Source organism: Hippichthys cyanospilos, chromosome 16 (assembly GCF_059441005.1).
Source record: "Hippichthys cyanospilos isolate Australia breed blue-spotted pipefish chromosome 16, RoL_Hcya_1.0, whole genome shotgun sequence".
In the NCBI taxonomy this organism is placed as follows: Eukaryota; Metazoa; Chordata; class Actinopteri; order Syngnathiformes; family Syngnathidae; genus Hippichthys; species Hippichthys cyanospilos.
In genome coordinates, this window is record NC_142384.1 from 8,396,018 (window position 1) to 8,421,913 (window position 25,896).

A 25,896-nucleotide genomic window follows, 5' to 3' on the forward strand; every position below is an offset into this window, starting at 1 on the left:
AACCTTTGGCATTGGAGCTTGGCAGTTAGTCCAACCAGTTCACTTGAAACATTTCTCCGGGGAATGTAAACAAAGGGGAGGGTTTGAGATTGCTTTGGTCCAGAAGTGTGTGTGTGTGTGTGTGTGTGTGTGTGTGTTGCTCTCACAGATGTTGCTGCAATACCCTGCAAACACAGCAAGATCAAGCAAATAAGGACAGCTCTTAAAAGTCTACAGCCTGACTTTGCCAGATGATCACAAGGGGATTTACAAGCAAAGTTCAGCACTGTATTATCTATTCTATTGGACTATTTTCTAGCAAAATGACTGACATTGCAAACATGAAGGATATGTTGTTGATGCCATGTTGAAAATGCCAATTGTAAAATAATGTTCAGGAACAAACAAGAGAACGCACCTGAATGCAGACTGCCAAGGTAACTGCAAAATAAACAAGTAAACATAACATAACAGAGGGTTGAATTCGGGATGCATATCGACAAAATGAGTTTGTACTGATGCAAATGTACCCGGATTAGTTACAGTTGGCACAAATATAGTTTCAAATACATTGAAATACAATTTACTTACTTAAGGAGTTTTTCGAGATGCAATGTGTTGCACAGCAGATGTTTTCTGCTTCCATTAAGCATTTTAAATTGATATTGATGAGCAAGAAAACACCATCTGTGTTATAATGCTTTAGGCAAAACTACTTGAACAGAAAAGGTGGAGCAACAGATGTAGACTGACAGTGTTATAGTCACAGGCATATATATCCTATTACTAATATTACTGTAGCCTATGGAGGAATTGTGATACAGTCTCCTTCAGCTACACACATTGCTTGACTTTCAGGTATGTAATCATACTTTATTTTTCCCTTTATAACGTTTAAAAATGTTAATAAAGCCTATGTATCGCTAACGTCATGCCCTGAAGAAAATGAAACACCTCACTTGTAACATGTCAAACACAAAAATAATTTTATTTATCTCAGTTGATAGACATCACTGTTGACACACTGACATTAATAAATACCTGTTAATTTCCTTTGGACTCTGTTATTAACTGAAATGTGAGGACCAAAACAGTCAAGTATGGAGTCTTAAATTGAACCCTTGTGCAGTATTTTGTCCTATTCCTTGATCGTTACATCAAAGACATTTTCACATCAAAAGGAAAACATTGAAAGAAGACACTAGGGAGCTGAAATTAGACCCTAATGGTGATAATACGTCAAAGTTCAACATGGCACAACCACCTAGTAATCTCACTATCAGCAATGCACCATTCCTTGATAAAATACTGCCAGAATGACCTGGAAGAAAAATGACCAAAAACTGGTAAAATACAGCACGAGCATTGATTGACCACCATTGGATAAAAAGTAGGGACAACTACAACTGCATTTCTCTTTTAAAGTCCATTATCACTTGACAAAAACTGTAACATAGCGAAAACAATGCTTAATAATATTCCAAAAATGCTTCTTCACTCATGTGTGGTGGAGAAAATAGAACACAGCCCGCTGGCCACTATTTGTGCAATGCAAATGTAGTGCGAGTAGACTTTTTATTCACGCTTCATGGGAATAGCGAGCTTGTTTGTGATTACCCAAATGCTTTCATACACAAACATTGAGTAGTGGGAGAAAAAAAAAAAAAAACAAGGGTAAAATGCTGATCTTCATGCAAGGGGATCATTAGCTGCAATAAAGTGGCCAGATTAGAAAGCGGGGCCAGGCTGAGATTGATAGTGACAGAGGGCTTAATTACCGGCGCATCACACGGCGTTTTGCTGCCACGCTGCATTAATGGCGGAGTAGCCTTTAAGCAGCACGAGAAGCAAGTTATTGGTGCCCCACGGCACCACGTGGTGCAACCGCAACCTTACCGCATGAACACACTCTTAACCCCTTTAACACCCCTGACTTATCCCCACTTTACATCTGATTGAAGTGTCTCCAATTGAAGTGTTTATCCTTCATTCGAAAGCTCTCCTGAAACCCGAAGAAATGCATCCGCAAGCCCTCAGGCGACACAATTTTCCCCAACAAAGGACGTCAAAGACGGTGCATAATTCATGGCTTGCGCAAGGGGGTCCCCCACCTCTTGATTGCATTTCCAAGTCCCACTCTTGCCAACAATTGTGGAGACAGTAGGTCACGCCCCACGAGTGTAAGTCATACATTTTTTAGAGTTTACTTTTATCACTTGAACTGGACAGAAGAGATTGAACTGATAACACAGAAATGCAAACACCTCACAGCCCCACGGGCGAGGGTTCGAATATTTGATACCTAATACAGATCCATGGTGACCTTGTAAATAAAGTTTTCTTGAATCAAAGGGAAATAAATCATGGACTATATTATATTTGTAAAATGCTACAGAGAATGACGGTACATACAAAGTATTGAATTATACATACAGTACATACAGTACACATACGCATACAGTAATTATATATATATATATATATATATATATATATATATATATATATATATATATATATATATATATATATATATATATATATATATATATATATATATATATATGTGTGTGTGTGTGTATGTGTGTGTATGTGTTTTTCCCATAACTCATTCAACAAGACATATTTTCTAATGTTTTTTTTAAGATTTCATAACATTCAGTTCAGTTCCAGCTATTTATTTATTTATTTGGTTGTTTATTCAAAATATTTTAAAGTATTAGGTTAATTATCATTAGTAGTATTAGGTTAACTAATTAATCAATCAATTTAGTCTCTAGTCAATTGCCTTTACTAACTAAAAGAATAGTTACTTTATTATTTTTTTTACTTTAGTAAGAAAGTAATTGTTACTGTAGTACTTAAGTATTTAAAGTCCAAAGTAATTGATTGAAAACAATAAGTACCTCTGACTGAATGTCTGAACCCTTAAAAAATATATATAAAACTATGTCCATGTGATTGAATGAGTTCATTTCTGATAATCACACTTTTGGCTATTTTCTACAAAGTTTATAAAAGATAATGTTAAAAAAAAAAAAAAAAATCTTGGAATTGAAGTAAAATCAAATAGAAAATATTTTCTTTCAATCATATCTGTTTTAATAGCTTTCTCTAAAATGTAAAAAGATTTTTGTTTTTGTAAAATTCGAACAAAGTTACCGTATTTTCCGCACTATAAGGCGCACCGGATTATAGGGCGCACCCTCAATTATTGACATATCTTAAAACATTTTTCAATCACAATATAGTAATACTCAAAGTAATAACAATAATAACTCAAATAATATTTCTAAACTCTCAATAGCATAATAACTCAACGTCAATATGATCAGTTCGGTCCCCATCTACAGATCCCCATCTCAATATTGATCCATATATAAGGCGCACCTTCAGCTTTTTAAAAAAATTAACGCTTTTAGGTGCGCCTTATAGTGCGGAAAATTTGGTACTGGAAAACAGGCATTTTTTTTTCTAATAATCTTCTAAAAACCTCTCATTTACTTCAACTAATATGGTGTGTGAAATCGAGTTTGCAAAGTGCGCATTTATTTTTTTTTTCCAATGAGCTGTTGAGCAACCTTTTAAATGACATACATTTGGAATGACATAAACGTTCATCTTTGTGTGTATTTATGCCAGCGACTCTCCTTTGAGTTTGGTTGCAAAGTTAGCGAGCAGAGCTCGGCTGCCACAAGAAGTAAATTGAACTGAGATATTCTTTTTATTGACATTTATATCAATAATTCACTGAATTGTGTGTAACACAAACAGAAAGTTGAACCGAGAAATTCTGCTGATTTACTTTTGCTATTATTGATTGCACGGTGAACATTTTATTTGAAGCTGTGAAGTTTTACTCTGAATCGTTAAAAGATTTTTGTTGCCTGTGCTGTTTGAATTTATAACATTGACTTTGGTAGTTCATTTGTGGGGAAAAAAAAAAAAAAAACTGCATTCATGTGGCAAACTGGCTGTGTGTATTGGCCAGTTGGTATGGGAGGAAAAAAAAATATTCTGGGATGAAAGAGAGAAGCCTTCTTGCTGTTTGAGTTTGCCGTGAGGTGTCTGCCAATTTGAACTATCGCTTTTGTAAATAGATGTTTTCTGTGTCCACATTGAAGATGACAGGGGTTTTCTTTATTTATTTTAAATGCAGCGCTCTAATCAAATGGATGCTATTTATATCTATGGCAGTGAGTCAGTGGGTGTCATTTCTTGGGAGGACGCCAAATGACTAGACACTTCAAGGCAGTTGTTGCAGGGCAATGACAAGATTTCTTTTTTTAAATGAAGCCGGTGACTCGTATACTTGTTATTAGCGCTTATTAGCATCGCTTGAACTCTATGCTAGAAACGAGCCTCCTGTTCGTTCGCGCCTTTTACAGTTCTATTTTATGTTTCGTCTATTTTATATCGCTTCACTCTACAGAGTGAAATATTTTATACGTAGCCTATGTATTTTTTTTATGTTGACGATTAGAGCACACAGTTAACTAAAACGTAACGTTCACAGTTCATATAAAAGAATCGTTTATAAAAATATGTTTATAAAAAGTTTGGTGCCAAAATGCATTGTGACTAATTCATCTGGTGTATTTTCAATTAACTGGGTACTTGGCACCAAATATATACACCTTGGTTCATCATCCTTTAAAGGGACACTGTGTAAGATTTAGACCGTTTTTCATTATGGACAGCAAGAGGTGCTACAGGCGCATTTACCATTGTCCTTAGCTCTAACAAACATGGCAGCCTCCAGAGAAGTGCCAACCCCCATGTAATATCATTTAATGATAACTAGACCTACGATAAATTTAAAACATACTTTTGGTCGTTAAGAACACATTTATTTGCAAATTGCAAATTTAAAATCATTTAATGTATTCCTTTTTAATGAAAAACGGTCTAAATCTTACACACTGTCCCTTTAAGAAAACCATATTTGGAAATGAAAGGTGCAGCAACACATGTTAACAAACAATATAACTGTATAGCTATAACAAACATGGCAGCCTCCAGAGAAGTGCCAACAGCCATGTAATATCATTTAACAATAACTAGACCAACGATTATATTTAAAACATACTTTTGGTCCTCAAGAACAGATTTATTTGCAAGTTTTTGAAATTTAAAATCATTTAATGTATTCCCTTTTAATGAAAAACAGTCTAAATCTTACACACTGTCCCTTTAAGAAAACCATATTTGGAAACGAAAGGTGCAACAACACATGTTAACAAACAATATAACTGTATTCGCACTCATATAAACTGTTCTTTATCCTCTACGAAAAACCACAAAATAAATCAGAGTTGCATTCCCGGCAGAACGTGCACTGCTGCTTTTTAGTTTGCATTTTTACTGCCCCCATGTGGTCAAGGCGGGTTTACCAGAATGAGGCGGCACAATATGCATTGAATTGAATGAGAAAGTGACAAAAACTTAAAAATTTCACCATTAAATTGATTTTGTGAAGCATAATATTAGGATTGTTTTGCCTAAAAAAACATTGTAGCATTCTGTGACAGGTCTCGAGGTCACAATAGTTAAATTTACCTTTCTTCGACATTTTAATTGATAATTCTCCACAAATTATCACTGGGCCATTTAGGTTGAAATAAAGTTTTCAATTCATGATGTGCGGGTTTGATGTTTATTATGAGCAAAGATTGCAAAACGTCAAGCCTGTAATACAAACGGTAAGGATTCTAATGTCGAAAAACCATTCTGTAATTGTTAGATAATGTATGTGTGCATGCGTGTGTAAAAAGGTGATGTTATTGATTATATGCAGATTTGTTTTCATTCACACAAGGGGCTGTATAGTGGTCCTAAAGAACAAAAAACATGGCGTTAGCAAAACGCTACATTGTAAAAGTAGTGATGACTTACTGGGGTTTGCACTGTCATTTTTTTCAGAGGTTTTATTTGTTTTTAAAATTACATCGCAGGCCCGGATCGAATGCCCTTGTCATAAATGGCCCGTGAGCTGTAGGCTCCCCACGCCTGGGCTCCGAGAAATTTCTAGAATTCTCAAAGAGCTCGTTTTTCTGCATTTTCTCAACCAACCATATTTCTCGTCAGACCTTTTTTTTTTTTTTCCGTACGCTCATAAACACAAACAACCTCCCGGCACAGTGCCGCACCAAATAAAACATTACAGATGCATTGCTGCACAACGGTTGGCCCCAGCGGGAGCTCTCTGGAATTACCAACATGCCTTTTGTCCTCAAAACAATGTCGTATTTAACCGTCGGCTCCGTATCTCCACCAGCTTCGTCTCTGTCTAGTCTTTTCCAACACCCGCTCAACTTTGCTTCAAGACTAATAACCCTCGGTAATGACTTATTCTCACCAGCGATCCATCACTACGTTCAATATCCATGCTGCTTTTTATGCGTTGCGTTTTGAATCCGAGCGTGCCTCTGTGTATTTAGCATATGACAGCGAGCATTGAAAAAGTGTTCCGTCTGTTTGACGATCTGCGCGATGACAGAAGTCACTTTGTAAAGAAGGTGACATGACATCGATGAGGAGGGAGTTGTCATGTATTTCTAGATTGGGGGGGAAAAAAGAAGCCGAATGGGTAACGGGAATTAACTCGATGGTCGGCTGCGGCCTGGGGAGCGGTGATGCCTAATAAGACCACTATGTTGACATGGTGCGCGTCCCTTCGGGTTAATTAAAAACAAAAGCCTAATTGATATCGGCAAAGGTGGTAAGCGTTCGATGTGTTCTCACAGGGGTTGTGTCGACAGTCTTAATGAGGATCCTTTTGAGGAATATGAGCAATTCCAGGCCTGCTTTATGTGCAAAAGCTCCCTGGATTTGCTAGAAATTCCCATTGATTAATCGAGGAATCACATAAAAATGATTGTTGCATTACTGATGAACAAAACGTGCATGTGAGGTGCAGGTAATATTGTGCAGTTGCAGGTAATTCAATTATGACTGGCATCTTCACATTCCACATCTTTGGCGTGCATGGGGCTTTAAAAGGCGACCCCCGGCTCGGTGAGTGACGTGGATGTCACCAAATCAGAGTGCACACTAAAAGATACCCCTGGGTGTATGTGATGGCACTTCAAAGGGTACGTGAGATTTTAACAGGGTTTCTAAAGGTATCAGCATTTTTTATTTGATATTTTTTTAATGCCATGGCAGGTATGGTACAAGTTTCAAATTAAGAACAAATTAAGTGGAATATGAAGCTTTTTTTTTTTTTGCTAAATTGTGTTTCCTGACATCTTACCTAAAAATGTCTTTGTAAAGTTTCATCCGGATGTGCATTGTCATTACTGACATGGGTAGTCCAAAAGATGAGTCTGAAATAAAACAGATGATGTTAAACATCTATCATCTATTCTCTGGAGTCGTCAAATAATATATGGCAAGCAATACCACGAGGAATGGTAAAATTAAGAATGAAAAAGCTGAATCTGGATCGCATACACACACATATATACAGGTATATTTGTTTCGCCAATCCAAATGAGTGTCATGCATTCAGTTTGGAATTGCCAAGCTGCATCCGGTCTGTGCATATTCGTTCATGAGGTAAATGTGTCATGACATGATATCATTGTATAAGCAGATTAAAATGGTAGCTTCTAACTGGGGCTCTTCTGTGATAGGAAAACATTTTTTAAGTAACTTATTTTACTGTTGCAAATTATGGGATCCATCTGGACGTATTACATTAATGGTACGAGATCGGAATAGATCAGGTCACATGGAAACATGTAAGCAGATATCTTTTTTTCGGAATGATTTCAATCGGAGTAAAAAAAAAAAAAAGCAATTCCGTCTATCGAAAAAAGTAGCGAAGCACTATTCCTCTAACGCAGTGCTTCTCAAATAGTGGGGCGGGCCCCCCTGGGGGGGCGCAAGGTGATGCCAGAGGGGGCGCGGATGATCCCGGGAAAAAGGCTTTGTTTTTGTCATGTGGAATGTAATTGCAATAAAGTAAAAATTTTCATCATTTTCTTTTAGTTTCAGGCACTTTGGTGCATTTGCTTTTTTTTTCCATTTTAGACTAAGCTGTAACCCGTATAAACGCGATAAAAATAATTAGCAGTTGTTGAAAGTTGATTTAGATTGCATTTTTCTGTTGTTAATTTTAAAAAGGATACATCTGTAGGTATACTTAAACAATTTTCATCAATAATAATGTTATTATTGGGGGGGCGCAAAAGGTTTTCTCTTTTCTAGGGGGGGGCTGGCAAAATATAGTTGAGAAACACTAACGTATTTAATACGTTCTAATTAGCTAGGATGAGACATTGTGTTTTGAATTTCCATGAAAATTTAGAGCTAAACCCAGTAAAAAACGTTTCCCCATTTGAGTTAGAAAGGAAGATTTTCCCTCAGAATGCAAATGGCAGAACTGCGTCCGTTTAATCCTAATGTTTTACGCCACCCTCCATTAAGCAGAAAGTATTCTGCTAACAACTGCTTTTGTTGAAGGGATTTGGGTTCTTTTTTTCCCGTAACGGTCATCCGGTGTAACGTCCGAGTGATTTCAGTTGCGTCCCGTGTCGGATGTTGCTGGAAGGCCCACCCTGGAGCGCGCGCGAGGCGGATCACTAACACGCTTATCCACCTATCGCAGCTGCCTTATTCCCAAACCACGTTAGCGCTTAATACGCCACCGGCGACGGCATGGCGGTGATTCCTCTTATGTTTCATTCCTTTCACAGCACTGATTTAAGATAAAACAGACGCATGCTTCACGCAGAGTTGATATGATTGCAATTGTCTGCTCTCATCTGCGAATAATGTAACCTGAGGAGACTCGCAGACAGATTGGCACTTTGTTTTTAATGGAGTTATCCATAGTGAGTGATATATTGTTTCATGCTTTGGGTGATTATACTTTTCTTCCGAGACAAAGCGTTGCTAACGAGCGACGCTTATGCTGCCGGCGCTGAGTTGCTAAAGCGCTTTTCAGCGAGTGATGAGGCAAGGATGATGACGCCAGGGAGCAAAAGGTCTGTGCACAGACACGGATGATGTATGGAAGTTACGATACATAGAAAGCATACAATTGGCATTAAAACTAACATGACACGCCTACACAATGTTCAAAAAAGGACTGATATATAGTACTTAGGGCAGGGGTATCTAAAGTTTGGCCCGTGGGCTGGATCTAGCTCACAAGGAGGTTTAATCCTGCCTAATTTTGTGAAGTACAGTGGACCCTCGGTTTGCGACGTCCCTGCCTTACGTTTTACCTTGCGTTCACTTACGACATGGCCCGCGACATTTATTTTGTCCATTTCTTTCACCTTACGCAACATGGCGGTTAGTGTGTGCGACACATCCAACATGGAGGTCAGTGTGCGCTCATACAACTATACACGCGTCACCGCTTACGTCACTCCAATGCTGGTCTGCTATTGGTTGGCGTCACGATTCCCTAAGATACTGGTCTACTATTGGTCGGCATCACGTAGTCATGAAGATGCTGGTCAGCTATTGGTCGGAGCACGGGGTCACAAAGATGGCTGCCTCAGGACTTGATCTTGTTTGAGAATGCTTTCAATACGGTATTTATAGTGCATTTTATGCTTGATTCAAAGTTGAAGATGATTTATATGGAAACAAAGCTCGAGATAATCAAGAAATACAAAGAAGGCTAAGCTAACCAAGGCTAGGCTACCCTCACTAGGGCCATAACAAGCTCGTCACGTCACTCAAAGATAAATAAATCCTTTACATATTTTTTATGTTATTTAATCATATACATGGATATTATATATACGTAGCATTTAGTAAACTATTTTGATATAAATTTTTAATGTGTACAGTTTATACAATTGTGATGTTTTTACCTGGGATTTTACACGCTACTGCCTGAAGCCAGCTGAGATAAGCAGCAGCAATCCTACGACCCTTGCGAGGATAAGCGGCTCTAGAAAATGGATGGATGATAGCTAATTAACATAGGTTTGGATTGGCCACCATACGGCCAACTCGCGTGACGATCCCAACCGCGGAACGGAGTAATCTCGAGAAAGAGGGAGACAAAAGAGGGGACAACTTGAGGCAAATGTCAGTGATGTCATGCACACGGTAATGGCAAGATTACAGTTTTAGCATTCAGTTATTATATTAGTATTATTATATTATATTAGTAGTAGGCAAGTATTTTCTAGTGTCTACCTAACCATCAGTCTAACTAGTGTTAGGAAACAGTTGAAACTGTTACTGTATAACATGAAAGAATTGTAAGCTGTATTTTTAGTTCCATTTTAACATCCTATACCAGCTATGTTTTCCAAAGTTTCTGAAAGCATAGCTCGCTGATTTGGTGAGGGTTTTTTTTTTAGTTTCATTAGTTTCGTTGATTATTCCAAAGTGCCCTGTTTTTAAAGTTTTGAGAGCACTCCTGCCTTGCATCCCCACAGTTTGTTCCTCAACCTTAACAGGTTTATTTTTGCTCCGCTCAGAAGAAAATTGGATAGCTTGACACTAATTTACCTCCTACATTTAAACTCTAAACTTTTTTTTTTTTTTTATCTAATGAATTGTTCGACTAATTCTAGCCTCCCCAAAGTGGAAATTCAACTTACATTCTGCTGTATACACTATATCGTGCACCGAAGTGGGACATACCCTAAACTCGTCACCAGTCACTTGCAGGGCCCGCAAAGATAGACGAATCAGAACAATTTTGAATCTATAATCAGCCTGACTTGTTATCGTCTCATGCTGTAAGGACAACGGGTGCGGTGTGAATGAACCTGCATTACATACAAGAGGTGTCCTTTGGGCTTTATTTACTACTACAATAATTACTGTAACGGGATGAGCTATAGGACTGTTAGCAGCCAGTCCCTGTTGCTGCTAACAGTAGCTTGTGTTTGCTGAGGTTGTTAAGGCACTTTTTTCAATAGAAGAAGTGAGCAGGCCGAACCAATGTCCGAGCCCATCCTTGTTCACATGTAGGAATATTACTAAAAATGGAAGGATTCATATAAAAGTTATGTCTACATCGATTCAATTAAGAGTGCAAAGGTAAGAGAACACGGAAAGGTATTCTATTTGACTTGGATACAAATTGTAGTCTGGCGTATGCGCACAATCATAAACTTAATGGAACACAGATGGTGCGCAACTTCAGGTATTTATGGCAAAATGAACTTGAGCTGTGTCGCGAGGAAAAGAAAAAGTAACTGCAACAAATACAGTATATAAGTTACAAACATAAACACAGAAAAAAATGGAAGAAAATATTTAGAAAAGGATTTATTCCATTTTGCCATCATTTTTACATTTTTGCCAAATTCTTGGAGCATCTTATACACGGTAACAAAGAAAACATTAGAATTTGACATTAAAATCAAAAGTGCGTCCTATGCACAGTTGCATCCTATATTTAGAGAATTACGGTATTTGTGCAAGTTTATTTGTAAAGCACCATTCATACAAGGCAACCAAAGGTACATTAATTTACATTAAAGCAACACTCAAGAACTTTCAACTTTTTAGCTAAACAAACACGGTAGTGTTTTGATTGAAGGAAGACTACATTTCCCATGAGGACCAGCTCATAGCGTCATTAAACCCTGAGCTCCCTGTCGCTGGCATTTGCACAGAATTACATTTCTGTTTCCAGTGGCTGTGTGAAAAATGAACAGCGATGATGTAATGAACTTAATTGCATCCAAACAATATCAGAGAAATTGTTGCAAGGCTGGTGGTGTCAGTGTGGAACCGTGAATTATTAAGCTGATGGCTGTTTATTGCTACCATGCAAATTTCCAATAGCTAACATTAGCATTATTATTTCGAAAGCTAGTTATTTGTACACTAGGAACAGAGACAAGTCAGCGTCAGTTGAAAATCCCTCCTTGTCTAATGGATCAAGCCGGCAAGTAAAAACCGGGCCACTTTTGATTCTTGACAGTCCTTTTATCCAGGTCTCCTCAGATAACACATCTTTGTTTATTCAGTTTTTGCAGCCTCTGCCATGACAGCTGCAAATCATGCACAGACATTTGCATCGACTCTTGTCTTTGTACAGAATTTAGAAAGAGGAAAGTGATGTATTTCGACGTATAGCAGATAGTACATTGGTAGTTTTTGGTGTGGCAAGTTTCCTGCCACCCTTCTGAAATTGGTTCATGCCTATAAAACAGACACACACTCTATCGCACCATGACAAAAGCACTAATCTACGAGTTGTGTGTCAATGTTTCATCAGAAAAGTTATGGAAATAATTTATGATGGAAATCATTTATGAAGGTTGAAAAGTTTCTTAGTGTTGCTTGAAGCTAATAAAACGTTCATTGTGAAAGTTGTTAAAGAAGTAACATTTTAAAGACAACAAACAGAAGGATAAAATGTTTAAGATGGAACCAATAAAAATATGTAGTGAAGGGAATATGTTATTGAATTTGATTTAGATGAACTGAAGCGTTTGAGCAGACCATAGTTTTCAGTAAGGTTTTTTTTTTTCCCCACAAAAATGCAGAAAAGAGCAAAAATGTTCAAATCTGTCCATTGATCCACAGTAAGCCAGGTAGTTATTTGAGTACCAGTATAATACGGTCCAGTTTCCCTGGTGAAAGCAAGCAATATAGAAAATGAATGGACATGTGGGGGAGTAATGTGGCTGGAGATTTTTCTCCATATTGTGGTCTTTCCTCGTTTAAATTCAAGTAAATAGTAAGTAATAATATAATATACAGATTTATCAGTCTAATACCATCTGAATCATGCGGCTGTTTTCTTTTTTTTAATCCCTGAATGACAGTACTTGTGGAACATTTTAAAATTTCAGGCATTATTAAGCGAATATGAAAGTCTGCTTGTTTCACTGGAGTGTTCAAATCAATCTCCTGCTAGCGGCGTGCGGAATTAATAACATTTTGCTCCCTCTTCACGGAGCCACTTTGTCAAGAGCTACTCAAGCGCCTTTTCTTTGTATGGTGGACTACTTTTTCTTTGTTATCCCGCATTCTGCCTGTCGTATGTGGGTCAGGGACAAGATGTTGTGTCAATCATTTTGTCACGGCAGACTTGGAGCACAAGAGCGCATCAAGACTTTTGAGCAATTATTGGAGCAAGCAGGTGCTGAAGTTCAATTTATTTGAATCTTGCCCTCATTTTTGAGTCTTTACAACATTATTGTAAGGATTTTCACTGCTGCGAGATATGACAGAGTACAGAATGCAGCTAATAAACTTCCCGCTACTTTATGGCTGTCAGCATTTTTCCATGGAGCGCTCGGAACGAAGGGACATATTTCTTGCAACAAATGAAAACGGCGTCACCCGGAGTGAATTAGCAGTCAAGTGTTTCCCTTTGTGCCGTCTCCTTTTAGAGGTGAAATTATCATCAGTCTTCCTGCTTGTCCTTGTTCGATCTTGGAAATAAAGCATCCGAAGCTGTTCGGGCTTGCCAAAATATGCCGTCTTGCTGCCCAATTTATAGATCCGTTTTATTGATTTTTCTATTTTCAACAACGGTCAAGAGGTTTACAGTCTATCACATTGAAAGTTAAACAAGGTTTTTTATCACTTTTTGTTTAGTAGGAATCCACAGAAATATAATAATATATCATTTTTTCCCATTGGTGTCCCTGCTATGTGGCATTTTTTTTTCAATTGATTTTTTTCGTATACCGGTACTTACTGCGGTGCCCTCGCACATAGAAAAGCCACAACCGCGCATTAATGCACTCTTTAGATGTTTTAAGAACTGTAAATCTGAGGACGCACTAACACTGCTGCTATTCACAGCTTACACCCTGAAACTCACACACAGATGTCACAACACACTCCAGCAAGCCCCGCCTCTTAAAAACACAGCGTGTACATTGGTACTAAAATACATGCAGCACTTTCTTAGATATTTTATGTCTGCAGTTTTTTTAGGTGGGGGATTCACTATGCAATATTTAAATTCAACAATTGTGTTTTGATGAAATTGTGTTTTAATTTGTTTAAAGGGGGTTTAGAGGGGGAAAAAACTCATTTCAACAATGATTTATATACAATAAATGTATACTGCTACTTTTATATTATTTTGGTTTTGGAATTTTTATTTATTTATTTATTTATTTTTACTAAAGACAATTTGAAAATTTGTGTCTTTATTACAATAAGTATATTTTTATTAAACATTTTGAAGGTATAAAAAAATGTATAAACAAAAACAAAATCAGTTTAAGAGTCCTCAAATTTTCTATTTTCGACTTTCGTAAGAGATGTCGACGCTTTAGCTGCAGATTTTGTTTTTGTTTTAAGTAATATTCTAAGGTTTCCGTTATTTTGGAAATTTTTGAGAACTTGAGTTACAATTTTTAAAAAAAAACTATGGGGAGCTTGTTACTAATTAAACTTTTAGGTTAACTTTTTAAGACATGCTAATTACCCCAGGAGCTGCCTGAACTTTGGTAGATTTTACAACAGATGTATGTCCTCTAAAATGTATTTGTAAGAAATAAACTAAAACAATAAAAACTAAAATCAACATCATGCAAGTCTGAAATGTTAAGAAATCATCACAGATACTGAAAATAAATATCGGTTTCCTGGACTACTCATTTTTGGTATCAATATTGACCCTAAAAAAACATAGCAGTCTAACTCTACTTTTTTTCACTTTCCATACGTTGACCTCTTCTGGTGCTTTTTTGCATAGCGAACCACAAGCTTGAACGACATTGGCTCTAAAAGGTCAAAAAAAGCTGTTCTTTTAGAGGAGAGCTTTGCTTAAGGTACTTATGAGAACATATGAGCATTTTTTTCACATTAATGTGGATTAATATTAAAATTTGGGATTGAGGTATGTGCAACTTGGTGCTGAATTTGGTATTATTTTGTCTCGTTTTCAAAGTCCGTGCCGTGACTTCTTAGATCTATTCTGTGAATAAATCAGGGTGTGAGCACTGACCTCGTCACGTTTGTGTAAAGGACCACTATTCCTGGCTTGAGCGTGGAGCAGTTGACACTCGCCACCGACTGCGCTCGAGGCACTTGTTTCGTCTCCCCGTCATGTGATTAAAGGGCTGGTGCTGTGCTGTGATTGGCGTGCCAGCATGGGTGGTAGCAGTGGGAGAGCCTCAGGTTCAAACTGTCATTCTCTTATGCACCACTCTCCACCGCCCCATTGTCTGTCCGTCGGCTAGTTTGGCCTAGTTAGATTTGGGTGTATTTCTCACTACAGTTGACGAATCTCCCAACAATTGAGCGCTGATCTTCTTCAGCAGGGGTTTCAAAGTCATTTTAGCATACTTATTTTGGAACACATGAGATAAGATGCGTCCAGCCTCCCTCACTACTACAATGCACCTCTTCCTCATTACCCAACAATTGAAAACATGCCAGCTACCGTAACGCATGCGGTACAGACACAAATTTCCGCTTCTCTGGTTTCGAAACAAGTTGAAATTAAGTTGCCAGCTCAACCGCCTCATGAGTTATGGCAATTCGAAAAATATCCCGGGCCGCATATGGCCCGCAAAGAGGTTTAACCCGGCGCGCAGGCCATATGTTGGACACCCATGATCTATAGAGATGCTGGAACAGAAAAATTTGCAAGCCAGTATTGAGTGTTGAGGAATTTAAAATGTGGCGTCTTTTCAGACATCGCCTCAGCTTTAAAGTTGCGTTACCATGACACCAATATTCTGAGTTTTTATGCAAGCTGGATCCACTCATCTCACTAACACACTCAAAAAGTCATCAGCAGCAATCCAATTAAAAACTGATGTTGAAAAATAGAATCATTTCTTACCTTCACTCTTGTCTTGGCTGACACACTAGCAGGGCCATAAAGGAGCCACTCCTAACCGCTAAACCTTGTAGGTTGAAACTATCGTAAACTGAAGATTCTCTGCAATATTATGAAACAGTTATTATTAATGAGAAAAAAAAACATTAAATTTAACCTTTGTTTCTATACTTAATGTCTTTAGACAGGCTTGTTGATTCTTTGTGTTCTGTCAGCATAATATCAGATATGGGTCACTTGAAAGTAGACAGTCAAAACATTGATTTAGGACCCAAATTGGAAATTGCTCCGGAGACCTGCAGCGTAAATCCACCCTTCCAATCCCCCAAACTCATGTCGAGCCACTGTTCTCATTTCCCAGCTGCTCTTTTTGCTTTGCTGAGACTATCTCGGTCACACGCTGAGAAGGAATCCATTTGATAAACTTGGACGGACAGGATGAAGAGCAAGCGCATGGCAGGAAAAGGCCAGTCTGGACATTTTATACACAAACATTGACAGCGGCTGCACTGTGATGGTTTGGACCTCCAAACAAGTTAGAACAATGGCAATTGTACAATGAATAAAACTGTTGGGACACAAAATCTACAATCAATGAAAATCTCATGTCATTTTGCTTTTTCATATATATATAAGTATACATATCGAAACCCAGATTATGCATTTTTGTCCACTGAAGTGGACATCTGTTTTTAGACTATATCTTTCATTCTTTCGAGGTACTCCACCAGTATGCTCAGTCAAGGACATCCCAGCCTTTCTATTTATGTTTCATGGGTTTGGGTGGGATGCAATTAACTTTGCTGTCTTACGGAGACAAAATGACATAACAGTGGACACAAATGAAGAGACTGGGTCTCAGGAGTATATGTGCTACATGTACAGCACATCTGTTGCAATTTCTTTGAACATTTAGAAGAAAGGTTCTTTTCTGTACCCAACACACGATACATAAAGTCATGGATGGATGAGATGGAAGAATACCATCAAATACTTTAGTCAGTGTGCAGTAGAGGTTTTTTTTTCCCCTTTAACCTTTTCAAAATGGACACGAGACTATTGTAATGTCATATGTTTTTCCACCTGAATGCTTTCAAGTCTTATCAGGCTTCCTTCCGTACTGTTCGTGTTCACTCGAGGGAAAAGGCTGCAGCTTCAAGAAAAGCACATGATCCTCTTCGCTTGGGATGTTATCACAAGCTCCCTTGACATCATTTGAATAGGCTTCTGGGGTTTTTAGTGAATGAAGGACCCCTTGAATTGAACAGAGCTCATGTTGAGAGCAATTCAAAGAGTTTAGAAATGGATTTGCTTCTCTCGATGAATGCCCTTTGGTTTACTAGTGAACCTAGCTCAATTGGAGGTCTTCAGGAAAAGGAGTAGTGGCTGTGAAATAACTGATGAAAAAACTATTAGTTTTCTCATTTTCACTAATTTTACTGAAGTTAAATCACTGGTTCTCAAATGGGGGTGTGTGAAAGCGCTTCAGGGGGTATATGACATTTGAACAGGGTTTCTCTAGGTATTAGCAAATCAAATCAGATTTTATTAATGCCGTTACAAGAGCAGTTCATCCTTCTTTTCAAATTAAGAGCAAATGAATTGCAAAATGAAGCAACAAATTGCTAAATTGTGTCATATTAACCCCTTGCAATTTTGTCACGTTTTAAGTAGGGACGTGCAATCATTAGTGTTGTAATTTTCCTGCAGATGATCGCAAAATACAACAAACAACATAACAATTACAGATGATTTGTACCAGATATATATTCCAAATTTGAATAAAACAGGCATGGATGTCACAGGAATGACTTTTTCTTCATCTACAAATGCTTTATGCTGTTTAGGGAGTACTTGGCTAAAATTACATTTCACAGGGATTACATCACTGAAAAAGACTAAGAACCAGGGAATTAAGGATGATCTCCATTGCTTGCTACTTTACAGTTATTCATTTTGTCAAAATATTACAAAAATGCAATACACTCGGGGGACCCTTTATTAGGTATACCTACAGCTATCATAGTCACTAATATGCAAATACCCCCCATGTCTTCTCATGTCTGCAGCACCCAGTCATGGGGGGCCGTCAACAGGTTTGGAACCCCTGGCTGAGCGCCCTTCACAAATATGTTTGCTCGCATCAGCAAGGGAAGCGGAAGGCGAGTCATCCTTACGTTGCCGTGGCAACTAGAGGGAAGCTTGCGCATCACTCGCCCTAAAAGTGTGTGCATGGCCGCAACATGGGTCACAGTGGAACCCCGGCGCTGGCCTATGGCTGTTGAGCTCGGTCTGGTACCTTCCTACCCCCCCCCCCCCCCCCCCCCCCCCACCTGAGTCATTACACTCCCAAAGGAGGGATGAAAGAAGACCGAGTGGTCAAACAGGAAATACGGTCACCTCCAGTCCAACCGCCCCCATGCTGGACACGGCCTCTTTGTTGTTTTCCATCACGTCTCTGCATGAGTGCTGTAATAATCCAAATAACCCACAAGCATGCAGGCGGGTCTTTTTGCACGTGTTGCTCTCGCCAGCATACAAAATGGGCGGGAAAATAAAAGCGGCAATTATGGACTCCCATGTCGAGCAGTCATATCAGAGGGAAGTCATTTGTTGCTCTATATTCAATCAGCTCAGCTAACGAGAGCGACAGAGGCTGACCGGGCTCTACTGGAGCGCCATTTCCTCCTAAAAGCCATTAGTGGCTCTTCTAATACTTGATATGTATAAATAATTATCACCCCTTTTTATCTGCAATTTGATTTTATACTCCACAGAGGAGTCAACAGCCAAAGTTCTCTCGTGACATTTTTGTCCAAATTTTGTCTCCGCTTTGCTTCAGGGTGCAGGTGGAGTTCTACGTGAATGAGAACACGTTCAAGGAGCGCCTCAAGCTGTTCTTCATCAAAAACCAAAGATCCAGTGAGTCAAGCCCCTCTTGTGTGTTAACTGCCTGGAAAACCAGCTGCCTCAATTTTCCTTTTGGTTTTGCATGAACGACTCAGGTTGTTGTAACCTGTCACACGCATCACCACCTTCTTTTGTCTGCATCTATACCTTCAAGCAGTTTGAACAACAATAACTGGTTGAGATAATCGCCACATCAAGGGCCATATTGTTAAGTAGAACTTGAGTCATCTTTAAGTACCTGTAAGGAGAAAATAAATGCGCATGGGGGTGTTTTGATTTTATCCATCCATCCATCCATCCATATTCTACCAAATAAATTCATAGGGTTAACGCCCCAAAATAAAATCAGTTTTTATTGAGTAGGATTTTATACACAAGTATAATGGTGAAGTAGTAGGATTTTAAGCAGTAAGATCCAAAGTATATCATAGGTTTGAAATGGTAATGTGTTTTAATATTACATGATTTTAAGTGTTGTTACTTTTAGTTCCAAATTTGACTCATAATGACTACTGTAAATGTTTTAAAATTGTGGGTCATATCTCAGTAGAAATATGTCCATACACAAGACACCACCATTGACATTTCAACATTTCAAATGTTTTCTTAAAGGGCCTGTATCATACAAATTCTCTTTTTTGGAGCTTATGACCATGTTAGAATACTATTTCGCACCCAAAACCTTTCATTCAAGCAACCCTGCGCTCTCAGTAACAGCCCCTCCCAATCAGCGTAAGCACAGTATAACATGCAAAGTGGATTTTGCAGTAAATTTACGTTTCCTTTTTGTCCATATATAGTTATATACATTCCTATCGTAAACTGCAAAGAGTTTAAAATCCCCACTCTACAGGCTCTTCAGAAAATAGCATTAAGTGCCATGTGGATTTCTTTCATTTACATTATTTTTAGATCATTTCTAACCCTGAAATTTGGTTCCCCGTCCTAAGGAGCAAAATAACCTCTCCAATTTTTCCACTGCAGGTTTGCGGGTGCGAATGTTTAACTTTGCGCTCAAAGTGTTGAGCTGTCTCCTCTACATTGTCAGAGTGTTAATTGACAACCCGCAAGAGTGGTGGTCCGACTGGTGAGAACCACGCGAACCATCAAGTGGATTTTCGCCATCAAATGGATTTTCTGAAAGAAAGTAGACAGGTAGTGACCATTTTTCTTTGTCCCCGCCCCGCAGCTCGAGCGCACCAAACTGCACCAAACAGAACACATCCTTCCGCCAATGGAGCGAGTTTGACTGGTAAGCGTGCCCCGCGTCTTGAAATTAGAAGCAACGGCTCCTCGGTCCGGGCCCTCGACGGTCGAGAACGTTGTGTAACGCGATCAATGCGACTTCACTTAACTGATGCGATTCACATGCTCATATTGAACATTCCAGATCCACACGCATTTATCACAATCCGACTGCATGGATTAACTGTCAGTGTAATATGTATCTAGTGCCAGGGCAGCCTAATCAACGGCGATCTAGTGGAGATAAAGCATGTAATATACGGCGGCGGAGGGTGCGGCGAAACAGGAAGCGGCTGATCACGGGCCCCCGGAAGGCCCCGCCGCGTCTCCAGCCCGGGGACCTATTGATCTAATTGGTGGTCGTGACGCTGGCTAAGCTCCGGCTCCAAATGAATAAGGAGGCTGACAGAGCGAGCTCAGGGAAGGGCCGCCGCCGCCTACTGCTTCGGGCGGCCGACTCGCAGGAGCGAATGGAGCAGGCAAGCTGCTATGATAGGCCCCAGGGTGTCTTTGGGAGGGTGGCGGGAGAAAGGGGGGCTCCTTTTCTCGCAATAAGGCTGTAAATTTCCATTTGACTGTGTGAATATCACTTTTCGCCTACAATATGAGAACACGGGCTGTTGATGATGCTGGTACAAGCATGCATTTTAGCAGCCACTCGTGTCGGCCAGGACACTTCTCAGAATTTAGAAGAATCTTTTACTAAAGAAAATAGTACTGTGTAATTAACTCGTTTAATCCTAAAAACAGATTTCGATGTATCTTTCGCGAGTCTGGAATTTGATCCCGGGTATCGAGCGATCAATGTATCGGGGGTAGAACCACGGATCAAAGTAATTTGCAGAATTACCCGCAAAAAAAAGCACATGGAAAAAAGGCAAGAAAAAGAAACGTACACAAAAACACTACAAAATGGAATTAAAAATGATCTCCGAACAAAAAGTGTAGCACTATTAGTATGCAGCTGACAAAAAAAAACACCTGATGAAAAAAGTGTGCCAGTTTCAGAAAAATATGTAAATATATTGGAAAAATAAAATTAGCTGTCATGTGTACCAATTGTCGGTATCAAGTCCGCCTGAATGAAATTTAATAGGTTATTAAAAAAAAAAATAGAATGCACCCTAATTAGTTGGAAGCTCGCACAAATGTTTGTAATTTTATTTTCTTGGGTGAGTCACTGACAGGGTATGTGCGGGCACGGTGACACTCCAGTTGTTTGAAAATAGCCCAATTATGAGCATAATATAATGCACTTGCACACACACGCACTTCCATTAAGCAAGAAATAGCTTGAACAGCAACATAAATGGGCTGCATACAGTTTACCACATTTACAAGGGCAGTAATGCAGCATTCTGACAATGGCTGCTAATTGGCTGCCTCTTATGACCATTACTATGTATTTTATTCATTACTACATTATGATGTGTTCTATATTAAGATAGAGGTGTAAGCACAGTATTACATGCAATGTGGATTTTACAATAAATGTAGGTTTCTTTTTTGTTCATTTGTCTGTACCTTTCATTGCTTTTCTGGTGTGTTCTTTCTACTCTGCAGGAAGCTGATCATCTGGGTGGAGAGACCTCTACCCCTTTGGGCCCTGCAGGTCAGATAGAAGAGATAACTTTTGTGTTGTGAACATGCCTGTAACAATGCGTATGCATTTTGCGTGCCCTTTTACAGGTTATCTGTAAAAGGCCTTCTTTTACGTGCATACGTCTAATGAGATGCAAGTAATGGCGCGCTAATGGACATAAAAGTGGACACAATCACGGCACATTCCCCCATCTTTGCTCACATGGGCTTCTTTCTCTCTGGAGCTCAATCATCAGCACGCCCACTGCTGCCACCCACGCTCTCCTCTTACATCTCTGCCATGCTTAATTCCTCTCTCTCAGACTGTCTCAACTCCCCGTCTGCTCACTCTCTTTAATGCTAGTGTTTCCTCCCTCCCTCTCTTTCTCTCTTTGCAGGTGCTCGTGGCTTTTATCAGCTTTTCAGAAACAATGTTGCTGGTGTATCTTAGCTACAAGGTGAGTTTCTCAAGGAAGCCTTTTTATGACAGTCACATAAATGTCGATACTACAGTACATGTTCTAACTCGTGATAAGTATTTTGTAAGAAAGAGCTGCAGTTCAATGCCCAGATTAATGTACAGCCGGTCCTCAGTCAAAAGGCTGGAAACACCTGCAAATTCATATGGCCTCAAAAGCATTGAGAACAAGGCTCCAAATATTTATTTATTTACAGAGTAGTTTTGCAAATCATTGACTTAATATGAGGAGAAACTCAATTTTGTGGAGACTTTTTTTTTACATGTTAAAGCAGCCGCTTTGGGTCGATAGTCCAAACAGCCAAAAACGGCCTTTATTAGGCACACGTTTTTCTATTTTTAAGTCCTAAACAGGTGAGAATTTTGAGGATTTCAAAAAAATTTAGGGGTGGATTTCATTTGAATTTAAGCAATGACTGTTATGCACGTTTTCGGCCATTTTGCCTGTTTATCAGCCGAAAGTGGCCGCTGTGCCTAGTAAAAGGTTAATCACAGAGACCTGAGGCACATTTTTTAATGAAACAATAATATTACATTCTCAATAATTACTATGATGATTATTATTTAAATAGTTATTAATTTTGAAAGCAATAAAGGCCTTATTTTCATTGGAATGCACTCTACTGTACATCTCGCCCTCACGTTTTCACACAATGTACTGTAAGGCTGATAACTTAAGTATGAATGTACAATTGAGGATTTTTTTTTAATAATGAAAAAACATTGAATGAGAGGGTATTTCCAAAATTGACTTCATTGAATATCAATTGAATATAAGCTAGAAATGTATTCTTTAAATGCAATACCATGTGCATTTGGGGTCTAGGTATTATGTTTGTTTACTAATGTGGAATGTGTATGGCCTTAATAAGCAGGATGAATAAGTGAATGAGTTCGCTAACTGTTGTGCAAGATCATGTCCAACTCTTGTCTAGTATTTTGATCATTTTTGGGTCATTTTCTTCAGCATTATTATCGTAGTACTTTAGCCAAGGGATGGCACACTCCTAGTAGTGTAATAAATAAGTGTGATTAAATAAAGTAATAAAGTGGTAAAGTAATGATGTCACCATCTGAGTGAGATTTCAGCACCCTACTTTCACTCTGATGTGAAATGCTTTTGATGTATAATTCAAAGGATTGGACAAAATACCGCACAAGGGTTAAATATGTCGGTCACGTTTTTGTGGACGATTGGTTAGAACACGGTGGGCCAAAACTGGGTACGTGCAAATAAATCTAACACAAATTTGGAAGGATTCTGCAGTGTGAAACGAAGCACTGTCACAGACAATCAAAGATGTTAGGCCTCGTTCAATACGATGTTACAAATCAGTGTGCGTGTAAGTGCGGGGGAAGTCCAAAGTGTCCCAATATTGATACATGAGACGGATTTTAGGGGGAGCCCCCGTGTTGCTGCCGCGGGGCGTCACGCCATCCAGGTGTGCTCATGCCTTTCATGTATTTGGCACCATAAGCCTATGAAGGGCCCCATGTGCGCGTTAATGCCGAGGCTTTAAAGCCAACTGTGGACACGGGAGATGTGACCGCGTCCACCTACACTCTTCTAGAACTGGGTCACATAAAAAGCTATCTCGTCAACCAGAGGCAGATCAGACCCGAGTAATTTTTCCCCCTCCTTAAATGGCATTCGCTCGACTTGTATAACCCGTGCTTTCCATTTTGAAAGCCACCGTGTCCCCGTCCGCTAAACGGGCAGTTATGCGGTAATCCCGCCCGCGGGGGTCGCCATGACAATGGAGTTCCCTGACCTCTTGTGTGCGCTTTACGTTTCCAGGGCAACGTCTGGGAACAAGTACTACGTGTCCCCTTCATTCTGGAGATGATCAGCGCCATCCCCTTCATGATCACTGTGAGTGGAAAGACATGCGCCACTGAGCACCAAAAGCACTCTCAAACTACACCCATCTTCCCTCCCACCTTGTGGACTAAGCATTTATTACCTACTGCTACAGTATATGGCACTTATGGGTGTCGCAGTAGGCTTCCTCTTCCCCGCCTCCTCGCAAGAGATGATTGCGTATGCATTCTGCTGGAGAAACACAAGCGGAATTGATGTGCTTTCTGCATCTCACTTTTCCACAGGTGATTTTGTCCTCCTTCAGGAATCTCTTCATTCCCGTTTTTCTGAATTGCTGGCTGGCCAAACATGCGTTGGAGAACATGATAGTGAGTCAAGCACCCCCAGTGATGTCAATATTATTTCCATACATTTTTGTTGAAGCGAAACGATCAACATAAGAAGTTCTCACTGTGTGTTGTAAATACAAAGGTAAAGACCAACCGTTAGGCCCTATACAGTCATGTAGTGTGATGGAGGGCTTGGCAACATCCCATAAGCAGGGCTGGGCAATACATTGGATTGCAAGGATCTTAAAAAAAGCGATTTCTATTAGGTCCAAAAGAGTCAAAAGTTTAGAAATGTCTCAGTTCAGTACAGATCTAGACCACTACACTGAAAAAAAAGATTCATTCTACTTATCAAGTGTATTGCAACTGACTACACCAAATTAGCAAATGGCTAAAAGAAAGAAACATCTATTTTTAAGTCATCTGAACAATGTTTGTTCCAACTATTTGAGAACTTGATTAAATTGGTTGCAATACTTTTCTAAGTAGACTGAATCCACTTTTACGTTTATACGTTTTGGCGTATAATCACAGTAAAAATCTGAATCGTTAAAGGAAAACTGAAAATTAGGAATGGGTGAGTAGCAGATATCGGTCTTAGTTTAAGGCAGGCGTGTCAAACTCAATTTTATCATGGGACACATCGTGGTTAAAATTTCTGTCGGAGGGCCATTGTGACTGTGAAGTCAAATCAATTTTAAGTATGATCGTCACACATTTACACATTTTCAAATCAGAGGCCACTAAAAACTATTCAAAAGGGGTATTGGTCACATCAAATGTGTAAAAGCTGAAGACAAATTGCAAACATGCTATTTTACTTAGCATTTTGTGGGCCACATAAATTGATGTGGCAGGCTGGATCTGGCCTTGGGTTTGACACCAGTGTTTTAAGGAATCAGTAGTAATTGCAACAGGAGCCGATGCCGGTATCAGCCATCGGATAGTGGCTGTTTTACAATCGATAACGAGAAATTAGAAGAATAGAAACTTGGCAGTGTCTTGTTTTAAAAGGAAAACTGCTATATTGCGATATGAAGGCCTGTCTTTTCTGTCAAATTTTAGAACCTAAAGAACTAGTGGTGTTGGTATTTGTGACTACTCACAAGTTGAGTACTCATATTGGTCTAAAGACAATGTTATTGAACATCCGTAACCATTATCTTTTTAAGTCAGAATTTATGATCAAATTGGCGGCAAAGTGGACCTCATGATTGGAATATTTGTCTCACGCTTCTAAAGTTTAGGGTATAATCTCAGAAACTAGTTACAGTTACATCCTACATTATTTTTTTTCCCGATGGCAAAAAGAAGACGTTTATTTTTCCTAAGTGGATGACCTGGCGATGAATTGGGGCGCTGTGTCTGTTACAGGCAAAGTCAGTATTTAAGGAAACATCCTTTCTCCCACGCTCCACCAAGCACACGTCCGATCTGTTTAAGACCCTCTCGGCCTACCTCTCGGCCCTGTTTCCTTTCGCACGCCTCTCCTCTCTTTTTGCATCCCTCCGCAGAACGACCTCCACAGAGCCATCCAGCGGACACATTCGGCCATGTTCAACCAGGTGGTGATACTCATCAGCACGCTGGTGTGCCTCATGTTTACATGGTGGGTACCCATTCTTGCCAACTGCCAAATGAAATGGACAGGAAGTGATTTCACAGATGAGAGAGGGAAAATGACAGACAGGTGAAAGAAAAGCGAGCAAACAATGGTGCGCTGATACACGCGGCAACGCAGAGATGGAGGGAGAGTGAAAGCAGGGAAGAAAACAAAGCAGAGAGATAATTGTTGACTGGGAGT

At 39.3% G+C, this 25,896-nt stretch overlaps 1 protein-coding gene and 1 long non-coding RNA gene across 4 annotated transcripts in view; one reads left to right on the forward strand and one right to left on the reverse strand.

Annotated features, from left to right (window-relative positions):
• Positions 1-25,896, forward strand: part of kcnt2b (potassium sodium-activated channel subfamily T member 2b) — a 53,763-nt gene that overhangs the window by 2,857 nt on the left and 25,010 nt on the right. For all 3 annotated transcript variants that reach the window (XM_088436787.1, XM_088436788.1, XM_088436789.1), the window contains exons 2-9: positions 18,570-18,649; positions 19,622-19,724; positions 19,827-19,889; positions 21,446-21,494; positions 21,862-21,921; positions 23,740-23,814; positions 24,048-24,131; positions 25,607-25,701. In XM_088436787.1, coding sequence (XP_088292913.1) covers positions 18,570-18,649; positions 19,622-19,724; positions 19,827-19,889; positions 21,446-21,494; positions 21,862-21,921; positions 23,740-23,814; positions 24,048-24,131; positions 25,607-25,701 — 609 coding nt within the window. The remainder of the gene's footprint in view (positions 1-18,569; positions 18,650-19,621; positions 19,725-19,826; positions 19,890-21,445; positions 21,495-21,861; positions 21,922-23,739; positions 23,815-24,047; positions 24,132-25,606; positions 25,702-25,896) is intronic.
• Positions 5-7,299, reverse strand: LOC148410403 (uncharacterized). The gene is made up of 3 exons (XR_015868162.1): positions 7,235-7,299; positions 398-420; positions 5-164 (listed from the first exon to the last, which is right to left on the reverse strand). It is a non-coding gene; the product is annotated as an uncharacterized LOC148410403 (long non-coding RNA).